Here is an 11957-nt window from a genome sequence, read left to right as displayed (position 1 = left end):
TCTACACTAATTCAATGAGATTTAGTTATTTCATAGTTCAGGTCTTATAGAATATTATAAAATGATTTGAGATGTTAGGCTTATCAAATATGCAGCATAATCTGATTAGTGACGTTTCACAGGGCACCAACTGCTGATCAATCACCTTGTCTGCAGCATTATTACCCTCATCCTTCAATATGTTTTAACGACAGTGAATATAAATTCCAGTGTAGAAATTTTACATGTAATCATATATTTATTTTAAATTATAAAGGATTTTCAATTGTTTTTGTCAGATTTGTGTGTATATATGTTCAGTTGTAGTTAAAATCCACAAAAAAATTACTTATTTTTGTGAGCTGTATCACATTTGGTCCTACATAGTTACAATGTTTGCAGAGTAGTTACACCCATCTATCCGTTTAATAAAGAGCCCATCAAAAGGAAGCCGTGCCAGTGTTGTCGCTTTGGAGTTACAATCCATTTTCGTCCGCTTTATCCGGGGTCGGGTCGCGAGGGAACACCAAGTCCAAAGTTCTTGTCCATCATAAGGGGTCTTCGGGCTGCACTTTGTCTGGTCCCTCACCCTGGACCTGTCTGCCTTGGGTGACCCTACCAGGGGCATAAAGCCCCATATAACATAGCTCCTAGGATCATTGGGGCACTCAAACCTCTCCACCACAATAAGGTGGCAACCCAAGGAGATGTAGTTACACCCTTAATAGAAAATGTTGTAAAGGCAAAAAAAAAAAAAGAAAAGAAAAAAAGGAGAAATCACAGCCTTATTTGAGCTGATTTCACTTAAAATATAGTGCAATCCAGGCAACATTAGAAGGAAGTGCAGCTGCTTCTAACGCATAGCTGCTGAAACCGAAAAATGACTACTAAATCATAAGAAAGCAGAAGCTGAAACTCAGAGGATTTACCACACTTGGCTTGTCTAAGTAAAAATAATGGACTTTAACTTAGTCCATTATTGCCCTGAAAAAAATGTTGTTCTACTTTTAGAATATATTACCGTAATAAAGTCCTCAAAGTTAAAGTCTATTCTCTGATATCTACTATGTGTTGTACAATTTTTTTATTATTATTCTTTCTGAGAAGCTTAAAATACAACACCATTACAAACGAAGACACTCTTTGTCTTACGGCTTAGCTTGGAGTTGTTGCAGGTAATGAGCAAATTAAGGCTTTCATGTTTGTCAACACCGATACTGTATGCAAAAGATTAGTTTCACTTGATTAAAGAGATAACTTAGTAGCTAAATCCTATTGGTCGAATGCATTTGATTAAATTAGTATTACTATGTGTGAGTAACTCTATAAAAGCAGGAGTGTTGTCAGTTCAGAGGTTGAAGATCTGTCATTGAGAATACATCAGCATTAACCTTAGAGAAGCAACTGTTCCTCTCCATCTGTCTGGGACTTTTTAGAAGTTTATCTCTTCTACTTGGAGTTCACTAACGTTCCTTACAAATACTTTCCAACACAGACCAATGTTCTCAATATTCTGAAAAACGTACACCAGTTACATTATGCAATACTCAAAGAAGTTACAAAATACCCCAGAGCTCCAACTCAGACTGTACAGCCCCCAGTATATTAAGAGTTAAAGGTTCATGGCAGCACATTAGAAAACTGATCAAGTATGGCTTTTAAAGGGGCTTCAAGGAAGTATGTTTTACCCCTTGTAGACTGCCATTGCAAATGTATCCAAAACTATCACTCAAAAAGGTGATATATTTCTACCAGTAGTATCTGTTGACCCACAGGTAGCATCTAAAAAATATTTACCTGCCTCTGAGGAGTCAGTTATGACTAATTATACTTGATTGTACAGAGTGCTTGCCAAAATGTATATCTATCCTAAGTTCTATAATTAAACTGAAAAATCTCTGCCTTATATAGAATATGATGGTAAAAACCTGAAAATATATCATTGTAAATAAATCCAGGCACTAGGGGTTAGCGATGTAAAAACGGTAGCAAGTGTGAAGGGCTTTCCTTTTGAAAAAAAATGGATTTTTTTATGATGGGTGCAATATCACTTACAAATAAATACATCATTTTCCTATTAGAGAAAAAAACTCACAAAAATTACAAAATACATTTTATTGTTACACGCTGTGTTACATTTTTAGAAAGTGCAGTTATCGGTAATCAGTTACATAGGAAGATGTCCATGTAAGTGCATTTTGCAGCACCATCATATCCATATCTATTGATCATTTTATCATCTTAAAGTTGGATTGTAATTATTTTTCCCATGATATATTACAGTACTTACAGAGATTTCAAATTATGTTTACATGTGCCATAGAGTGGAGGTTTAATGAAAAGTCAACAGAGACCCCTAGTGGTCATATTTATAGTTGCGGTTAAAACTGCGACAGAAGTAGCTCCTTGGGAGAAATATTATCAGATTATGATACACATAAAAACATAATTGAATCAAATAAAAATTATAGTACATGGAATATGAAATATCTTAAGAGTAAAGAATTTACATGTTGTACATCTTATAGTGTGCTTTCTCAGATTTTGTCAAATAATCTGCAACAGGTCAGAATCGATGGTCATGTGGCTTGACCAAAACATGTTGTCATGGTGATGCCAGTGTAAATCTCATCTTACCTGTTAATTTTAATATTTACCCTGATCAACCATTATATGTTCGACTGTAAATGTGGTCAAAGTCAGTTCTGTCTATAAACTCAAAAAGAGGAACTGAGAACAAACAGTCAAACTTAAAACGTTCTTTTATAACAGCAAAGGCCTGCATTGCACAGATAAAACCCATCCCGTCTCCAGACACTCTTGGTTTAACATGAGTTAAGAGTACTGGTGTGATCAGAGGACAGCCAAGCCTGGAGTTCATTGTGCAAGTGCTTAGTTTCCAAAACCTGCATTCAAAGTCAGCCATATTGGATTGAATCCAACTATTAAAAAACAAAACAACAAACAGGCACAGACAACTTAAAGTCCTGAGTGATTTTCCTCCTGCTGTGTGTGCAAAGTGTACAACGAATAACAGTGCTGAAGATCTTTCCGATAGAATCCAGTGACACCAGTGATGAACGTTTTCAGGGCAGAGCCCCGCTGAAGGTTACGATGGGCAGGCAGAGCAGAGAGCAGAAGGTTGGGTTGAGAGGCTGGATCTGAGCAGAGGACTGGGATCTTCTTAGCCTCCAGTCAGTAGAGCTGTCAGGCTTGTAGCACACAGATATTTCACATCTGGATGAGACACAAGGGTTAGAAAACACTTGATCATAAGTCAGCAGATACGAAAAGGGCGCACTTTGAGACAATACAATGAGATCAGATGGGAAATTATCTGAGAAATTATGTTAATTTTTTAGCATGTAGCAGCGTTATTTCTATCAAGGAATCTATTTGATTAATTTCTCATTTGATTCCATACCTGGTGACACTTTGCAGTATCTTCTTTTCATCCTGGTCCAGACAAACAGCAAACGTCGTGTTTCCAGCTCCACTGACCTGCACCTTGTCCACCTTCACCTCAGTCACAGTGAGCTGCTACAAAGATGAGCCAAACAAAAGCAATAAATCTTTGGGTTGGTTAAATCACTTAGAAAGCTTCACATTTTCTCATTATAGAACAATAAACTTCAAGGGGGTCTATTTGGATTGTAGGTGACAGACCAACACAAAGTTGTGCTTAACTGTGCAGTGAAAGAAATACAAGCAATGTTAGTTTTTTCTCTGGCATGTTGTGTTTCACATGCAGAACAAAATGTCAAATTTTGGTTCCATCTTATCTGAGCACTTTCTTTTCACATGCTAGCTGTAAAATGGCTTATGGCAAATTTGCAAAGAGAACTTCCCATAGCTTTCTTTGAACAATGGGAAACTTCCATGATGCCCAGATTTGAAGCACACAGCAAATAGATGTCCTGTCAGAGGTTCTCCTATTGAATCTGTAGAGAGTTTTGCAATTATGCCATACTATTTGAATAACCCTTTGAACATAGCTTGAGGTATTGTTTTATAACCTAACCCTGCCTTAAACGTCTAAACAACTTTCTCCTGCACCTGTTTGCTGTGCTCCTTCGTCTTCATAATGATGTTTGAATTAGCTGACTCCTCAAGATAACAGATTATACTGGTTTTTATTTATGGATATCAGAGTACAGGAGGATAAATCTAAATGCACTTGTTACTTCCCAGATTATTTCTTGTAAAAAAAAATTTCACCATGTATCATTTTTGTCCCAATTCAGAATTATTATAAATTTCTACTGGTTTTCTTAAAATTCCTGTGAAAAGCATTTTGTGGTTTAATAAGACGAGATGTGGAAAATTTTAAGAGACATGAATACTTTTTCAAGGGACTGTGCAGAAAACAGATTTGCTGTACTTTGGTCAATTATAGGAAATTGAAACCAGTCTTCGCACATCATTTGTTAAAACTCTTAAGTGGATGAGAATCTGAGCTGTAATGTTGAGAAAACTTTTTTCATTTGCAAAAGTGCAAAAACAAATATTCTGTGTTGTGGGTTTTTGCTCTATCGAGCCGTTTGTGTGAAAAACTGCTTTCATTTGATTTGTGAAATCAGAGCATGCGATGCTATCAAAGTCAAATTCAGGTCTGCATCTTTGTAGGCTCAGCGCTGCAACGTTGTTTGCGACGCCGTTCAAACCACAAACCACTGAGACGGGCTGATGTCACGTCAAGCTTACTTGGTTGTAGCTTTTCTTGCTTTTGCCATTCTGTCTCTTCAGGACCTCAGTCATGGTGAGCTGCAGACACTCCATCTTCGAATCTGACACAGATTTATGTAAACATTTAGAACACTTTCTCCTCTGACAGAAGTTTCACACACTTCAAGGCCTTCAACATGGGAATATGTTAAAAAGTGCCAAGTATATTCATCAAATATACTTGGAGTCCTTTCACAAATAAATATCTTGTTTCAGTCGTAACCTTGCTGTAGAAATGCTACAAAAATCAAACCTTTAATTAATTTGAGTTTCTCAGTTTGATGGGAGCGTTTTCCCAGTTTTGGTCATTATGGAGTAACACGAGTACAACAAGCTGACTAGAGTTTGTTAATAAGTCTTATCAAGCCAAACAGGCTCACAGCTATCGACTATACTGAGGTCAGGCACCCTAACAACAGAAAACTACTTTAGATTAAACCAGCCAGTTAAATCTGGTTAAATTTTATTCTGAGCGAGGGAAAAGTAAAGCTGTTGCATCCAACTGTTGCTCCTGTAATTACATGCACTACTCTTTGCTTCATGCAGCTAGAGAAAACTGTTGGCGTATGATTATATAACTTTAAACTGAAGTAACTGTGTGATAGAAAATTTACGTTTTATAACCTTGGCAAGGCTTGATACCACTAACCAGTCAGTCCTGAAGCATCCAGGACCTCACAGACATCTGTGTGCAAGTTTTCAGCTGGTTGCGCTTTGGAAATCCCCTTGTTGCTATAAAAATGCTCTTTAAATTCTATCAGACTATTGAATCTTTGCTATTTGTCCGGTATTTAGTTAAGGAAATTCTAACAAAGTGGGTCTTTCTGACAGACTACTAGTTGCAAAATGCCTAATTTGGTTCTTTGCCATTATTAGTAGATGAAACTGGCTCATCTCTTACTTATAGAAGCCTTCTAGAACAATTCAAGCAAAGGCTAGCTGGCATTAACTTAAATATGATCTTTTGTACAGGACTGAAAATGAGTGCAAAAAGTAGCAAAAGTGTAATGAAAAACATAAAATGTCCTTCGGACAGCCTGAAGAACCATTGTTTCAGACTACTTAGAAGGATAAAAGAAAAGAGCAGAGTGTGGCTCAAAGGTTTTGAACAATACTGCTATTTAAAAACACAAAACTTAAATCTTCTATAGAAACAAAAATACATAAGCATTAATCTGCAGCCATACATTAGAGCATCAAATAGTGGCCTACCCAGTTCCTCAGGGTTCTTGCATGCTTTGATCAAGTTCATTGAAGTACAGACTTTGGTTTCTCTTTTCCACTGGCTTCTTCCACTAACAACCACCTGAATGAGAAGGAAAGAAGGATGAAGAAGACACTCTAAAGCAGTGAACACTGACACTGTAACATGGGAATCAGTAAAACAGAGTTCTGACTAAGTGAGTAACGGCACACAGCCAATGTGTCACATTATGTGATGGACACAACATGTAGGGAATGGATGGGTGAAACAGAGATTTTTTTTAATCACAAGCTGGAGTTATCATTGAAATGTGTGTATAACTAATACCCAACTAGGATGCATGAATGTAATGGTCATGCATATAATGTTGGTGTTGTTCACATCTGATCAGCATGAATTTATCAATATAACATCAAACATTGACCTTTCAAAATGGTTCTTCTTAGCACATTTTATAGGCTGGAATATAGAGAAAATATTTGAAACATTTCAAATCCACCGTAACACTGAGACGTTTAAACAACAGAAAGAGCAACTTTCTGTTTGGCTTTCCTATTATTGTTTATATGTTGATACTAACAATAGTAGTTTTTCTCCCTCAGTAACAGCTTCCTCACAGAAGAGTGTTGTTGTCGGCCTGGTCTGGTAGCTTTTAGGTGTGTTTACCAAAAAAAAAATCTAACTAAGCTGCTTCTAATCAGATTTCTCAGCGCACATCTAGTAAAATGTTTCAAAAACATTGAAAGCATGTGAGCACGACCTTTTTCAGGACAGAGCACTCGTTTTGAGGATGTGATTTTGCTAGTTTAGTAAAAGTGACAGAAACTGAAAGCAGCTAATTTTATTAAAAGAGGAAAGTCGGCAAGAGTTAAAAAGTGGTGTACTTTATCATTGAAAAAAAAAAAAAAAAAAAAACACTTTTAAGACTACAGCTTTTACAGAATGCAGTTTTAACTTGTGATTGCCTTACCCTATTGTAAACCACCTCGAGAGTAAGAGGCACTGCTTCTCTGTCTCCATCAATGCCGAAGCGTTTGCTGGCAGCACCTGGAATAAAAAAAAAACAGGACCTACGTTAAAACCACCATCACAATAACAGTTTTGATTATATATTAAAGCATAACGCATTCCATTATTAAATATACTATCTATTAAACCAAAATAGGTTTTTATGCAATGTTTGGTACCAAAGTTCTTTTTCCATATATTTGCTGCAAAGCAAAGGGTGTGATCAACTTTCCCTGAATATTTACTTCTGTTTGGAAACGAAAAACCAGAAGTGCAAGCAGCAGTAACTAGAGCGGTGAAAGAAGAAGTGATGCTAATGGTGTCGTACAAAAAGGAGTTGTTCCTCTCCTATGAATACAGCCCCCATTCATTTTTTAACCGATGATGCATTTAACTGCATGAAAATGTGTAGAGGTTGTTAGGTCATGTGCTTGCTTGCGTGCCACTCTCACCCATGGCCTTGATGGCTCGTGTTCCTGCGGTGTGACCCAGCTCCAGAGAATGAACAAACACCTCGGTCCTCCTCTCTCCACCTGCCAGCATCAGCTCCAAAACCCAAAGTATGAGAATTACTCAGAGGATTGGAGTGAAGCATGTCACTAAGGAGGATGTTTAAAGAAACAAGGGTGTGTATCACAGCTGAGTGAGCGTAAATTACCTCAGCCTGATAAAGCTGGATGAGAGCCGGACGTGCTGCATAGCGGCAGTAGTACAGAACCAAGTCGGCCAGGATGGGCAGACGCTGCTCATAGGAGCTGTCGTAGGAGGCCGACTCAGTTTTTGAGGTTTGCTGAAACAACATTTAAATATGAGCGTAAAGTTCCACGCAGAACAGTGCAAGCAAGGTTGAAGCATGACATCAGATATCACTAAATCACAGTGCATCCCAAAAGTAGTAACCCAGAAACTTTTTATTTTGGTCATGTTGCAGCCTTTTTTGTGATTTTATGTGAGAGACCAACAGTGGAATTAAAAGGCCTGGATTATAAACCTGGCCGGCCACCAGGCTTTTCTTGTACTCCCAACAGGCTAAGCATTATAAATTTTTTTAAGTCTTTTTAAAATGTTAGCATTTTTTAAGACTTTATAGTTGATGTTCAGGTGTTCCAATCTTTTAATAACATAACTATCAAGTGATATTTTCAAATTTCCTATCAACTTCAAACATTTTTTAACTCAAAAACAAAAGTCTCCATAAATGCCAAAAAACTTAATTTTGGTTTCATCTGACCAAAGCATAACTTTCCATTTGTTCACCGAGTCCCCTAAAAGGCTTGTTAGTAAAATACAAATGGGACTTTTGTGGTTTATTATTATTATTTTTTTTAAGTGGATCTCTTCAGGACTCTCTTGCATAAAGTCAAGATCTGTGCAGTTCACAACAACTAGTAGTCTTTTCAACAAACTCTTCTTTCTGAACAATTAACCAGAATTACCATAGACATCTTGACTGTTTTTGTCATCAAATCTCACAGTGATCCACTCTAATTTAGGTGGAAAGTCATGTCCTGGTGAGTTTGAAGTTGTGTCATACACTTTCCAGTTATTTTAATGGGTAAGAGGGAAAATGTGTCTAAAGAAAATTAGAAAACCATGTGTGCCTAATTTAGAGCAACTACTTTGTGTTGCTCTATTACATATTTCCAATTAAACGCATTAATGTTAGAAGTTTCAACATGACATGAAGCCACTGCACACCTCACTATTTATAACTCATTATGATAAATACCGAGGTGTTTTTATACCTCAGTATTTATAACTCATTATGATAAATACCGAGGTGTTTTTATACCTCAGTATTTATAACTCATTATGATAAATACCGAGGTGTTTTTACATTCTTTCTACAGAATGTAAGAAGAACAAAAAAACAACAAGTGAACGTTGACATTCTGTACCTGGCAGACGACGTTGGTAGGCAACTTGAGGAGACTGAGGGTGTTTCTTTCGTACCACGGGTCCAACATGCCCAGGAGATGTGCAATGTCATTAGTGCTGTCGCCTGTGCCTGTGTGGTTCTGATCCTAATAAGGCAAAAACAACATGGGTTACTTCACTTTTACATGTTATGTCGGCATCAGTAGTATAAGGCTTTGTGAAATTTAGTTATTTTTTCAACCCGTTTATTGGTTTTGCTTTGTGTTGCTGTTGCTATGTTATTGAATGACCTGGGCATATTTGGATCATTTGGGCCTGGTAAAGCCCGACCAGCTCAGTCTGTCATGGGGTCAGAGAAGGAATCCCTGAATCCAACTTCACCACTTTATGTTTGAGTTTTGGTTTTCCTCAAACATCACATTCATGCCTGAAATTTACACAGCAGTGATTTACTGACTGACATATTTCATGAGCTAATTTAAAGTTAAAATTAAAAACTCTGGTGTCCTGTCTTCCTTTATTTTGTATGATTTTGAGGCAGCAGTAGCAAAGGTTAGAAAGAAAAGACTGAAATTCACAGAGTTCTCAGTCCATCTATGATCCTTTTTTTAAAAATACAACCATAACATTAATTTTGAATTTACAGAAGAAATTTCAGTTGAAATCTGGCTGGCTTACCAAATAAAGTTATTAAATATATTATTCAAATATTCGCTTCGTTTTCAAACTTTTCACTCTTCCAGAATATCAGGGCAAGAACACCTCATCTTTAAGTGTTTCGTCTGACTTGGGTTCTGTGTAAACTGGGTTATCTATTAATAAAAATTGTTATTCTCATTTCCTGGAAAACTATTTTAACATTTGCATTGCACAATATTTGCATTTAATAAAAGGTATTTCTCATCTTTCTGTGGAGTAGATAGTTTTCAGTTTCTTATCTGGAAACCGGAACTGGCTGATCCTCGACAGAAAAACTTTGTGTTTACAACAGGGAATTTCCCATCTTTTTTTTTTTTTTTTTTTTTACACGGAATCTATGAATAAACAGATAAGAAAAACATAGGATATTAAATAATTTAATCAGTTTTCCACGACTCACCCAGGGATGGCCTGATCCTTTTGGAGATCCAGTTTGAGGAAAAGGAGTGGAAGACCTCCGATGACCGAGTCCTAAGTCCCTCTTGACCGGCACAAAGTAGAACTGCAGGTTAAAGGCTCTTGTGAGACGAGGACATGTGCTCTCTTTCCTCCTCAAGCTGCTGTAAGCCCGGGCCACCTTCCCCGCTACATGATCCGCACCGAACACTACCACTCTTAACGTGGTACTCTTATTGTCCTCATCGCTGCTCAGGATGGGTCTCCTTCGAAAGCAGATGTGTCGTAGAGCTTGGTTTTGGAGCCTTGGCAGAGAATCAGAGCTGAATAATTTCACCTGCTGGGGCAGAGAGTTGGAGCGAGTTTCCCGCACCACCAGAATGTCTTTAGATTCAGAGTTGCCCAAGCTCTTAGCCCTGGAGAGCATCCTGGGATTCTTGGGTTTCATAAATAGTCGGTAGAGGTGCTGGCTGAGGCGACCGGACACCTTGCTCGACTTCGGAGAATGCTTCTCAGCTACCGGAGAGGAGCTGATGTAGTCGTCGGAGTCGTCGCTGTCAACCCCGGACGTGAAAGAGAAGAGGGAAGGCGGGTAGGACTCAGAGGTCATAGACATGGTGGAGAACATGGAGTCTTTGGAGGTGGTAGAGGTGGAGGAGATAGTTGAAAAGGTAGAGACACGGTGACTGCCGTTACAGTCGTCTGTGACGACTAGAGCAGAACCCATTTCTCGACCTTCCTCGTCATCTTCGGTCCCATCCTGCTCGTCATCAAAATCATCCTCCTTCTCCTCCACAGCCTCCTCAGAGGCGTCAAATTCATCAACGTCAAGCTCCAAAATGGTGTGGAGAACATCTGTTCCAGTCAAAAACATTCACATCAGCTGTGGAAAATATTATATACGCATCTAGATTGTAACTGTATTAAGCTGCAGAATTTACCGAAGTTGTCCTTCTCCCAGTGAAACATGTACGTTTTGGCTGTGGGTAAAGGTAAAGTCTGAAGGTTTCCTGGAAATGAGCAAAGGACAAGTGGAATATGGTCAGATTCCAGCTCATGTGGTAATATCTTTCTATTTTTAGATCAGGAGATACACAGAGAAATTTACTGATGACCAAAATCAACTGACTTTAATCATGTGGTCCAGATTGGTAATCGGTGTGTCCAAAATTAAGGACTGGATATTTTTCCACTGAATGAACACAGTGGAGACGGATATTACACAGTCATAAACATGACATAGCACCTGTCATGAACATGAAGGCGACTATCATGAAGTGTCATTTGGTATATACTGAGACTTTTAATGCAAACTTGCATTAATAGTTGCATTAGAAGTGTCAACTTACTATTATTTGATAAATCTACTTTTATGCAAAATCATTACATTAAAAGACAATTTAAAAACTCAATGTCAAACAAAACACAAAAAGTGTTTACCTTTAAAATGAAGCGACAGGAAGTGCAGAAAGGTGTTAGAAGCTTCTACAGAAGAATGCCAGGTATTCATTTAGACAGCTATGTTTACACAGGAGGTGAGATTTCATCAAATAATAGGAAGCTAAACCTATTGCAGCCAAGTTAATTGGTTTTACTCTTCTGAAGAGCCCAGTTCTTTCTGTCATGGATCTTGGATTGATTCCTTGGATTAGGAAAATGTTAGCAATCCTTCTAGCCATATCCTGACCCTTACAAAAAAATCCCATGAAAATCACATGTGGAAATGTGTGGATCACATGTGGATCACATGTGATTTTACCACGAAACGTTCCAAAATCACACGTATTCATGTGCTTTCACATGTGATTCACATCATTCACATGTAAAAATTTTCATGGGATTTTTTTGTAAGGGGAACCTCTTGCTTATTGCTAAGCATCATCTTACCATCAGACTTCCTCCCATTAGACGAAGGGATTTTAAGCGTCTTCCTCAAACGCTCCAGTTCTTGGATGACATGACTTCGAGCTGTACCTGGATCACTCACGGCGGCTGTCTCCAAGATGTCGTTCACCAAGGAGAAAATCTCCTTCAGCTCGTTCTCGGTTTTTGGCTACAAAAGCAAAAA

General features: G+C 38.0%; 1 protein-coding gene across 4 annotated transcripts in view; it reads right to left on the bottom strand.

Annotated features, from left to right (window-relative positions):
* Positions 1–2079: 2079 nt before the first annotated feature.
* The window catches only part of pik3r5 (phosphoinositide-3-kinase, regulatory subunit 5), a 28472-nt gene continuing 18594 nt past the window's right edge, over positions 2080–11957 (bottom strand). For all 4 annotated transcript variants that reach the window (XM_044115077.1, XM_044115080.1, XM_044115081.1 and 1 more), the window contains exons 8-18: positions 11777–11942; positions 10831–10899; positions 9894–10744; positions 8815–8940; positions 7575–7706; positions 7369–7462; positions 6879–6955; positions 5917–6010; positions 4684–4766; positions 3404–3519; positions 2080–3216 (exon numbers count right to left, since the gene is read on the bottom strand). In XM_044115077.1, the coding sequence (XP_043971012.1) occupies positions 3066–3216; positions 3404–3519; positions 4684–4766; positions 5917–6010; positions 6879–6955; positions 7369–7462; positions 7575–7706; positions 8815–8940; positions 9894–10744; positions 10831–10899; positions 11777–11942 (1959 nt within the window). In that variant the 3' untranslated portion in view covers positions 2080–3065. The remainder of the gene's footprint in view (positions 3217–3403; positions 3520–4683; positions 4767–5916; positions 6011–6878; positions 6956–7368; positions 7463–7574; positions 7707–8814; positions 8941–9893; positions 10745–10830; positions 10900–11776; positions 11943–11957) is intronic.

This window comes from Gambusia affinis, linkage group LG04 (genome assembly GCF_019740435.1).
Source record: "Gambusia affinis linkage group LG04, SWU_Gaff_1.0, whole genome shotgun sequence".
NCBI classification, from domain to species: domain Eukaryota; kingdom Metazoa; phylum Chordata; class Actinopteri; order Cyprinodontiformes; family Poeciliidae; genus Gambusia; species Gambusia affinis.
This window is presented reverse-complemented; position numbering and strand designations above follow the sequence as displayed.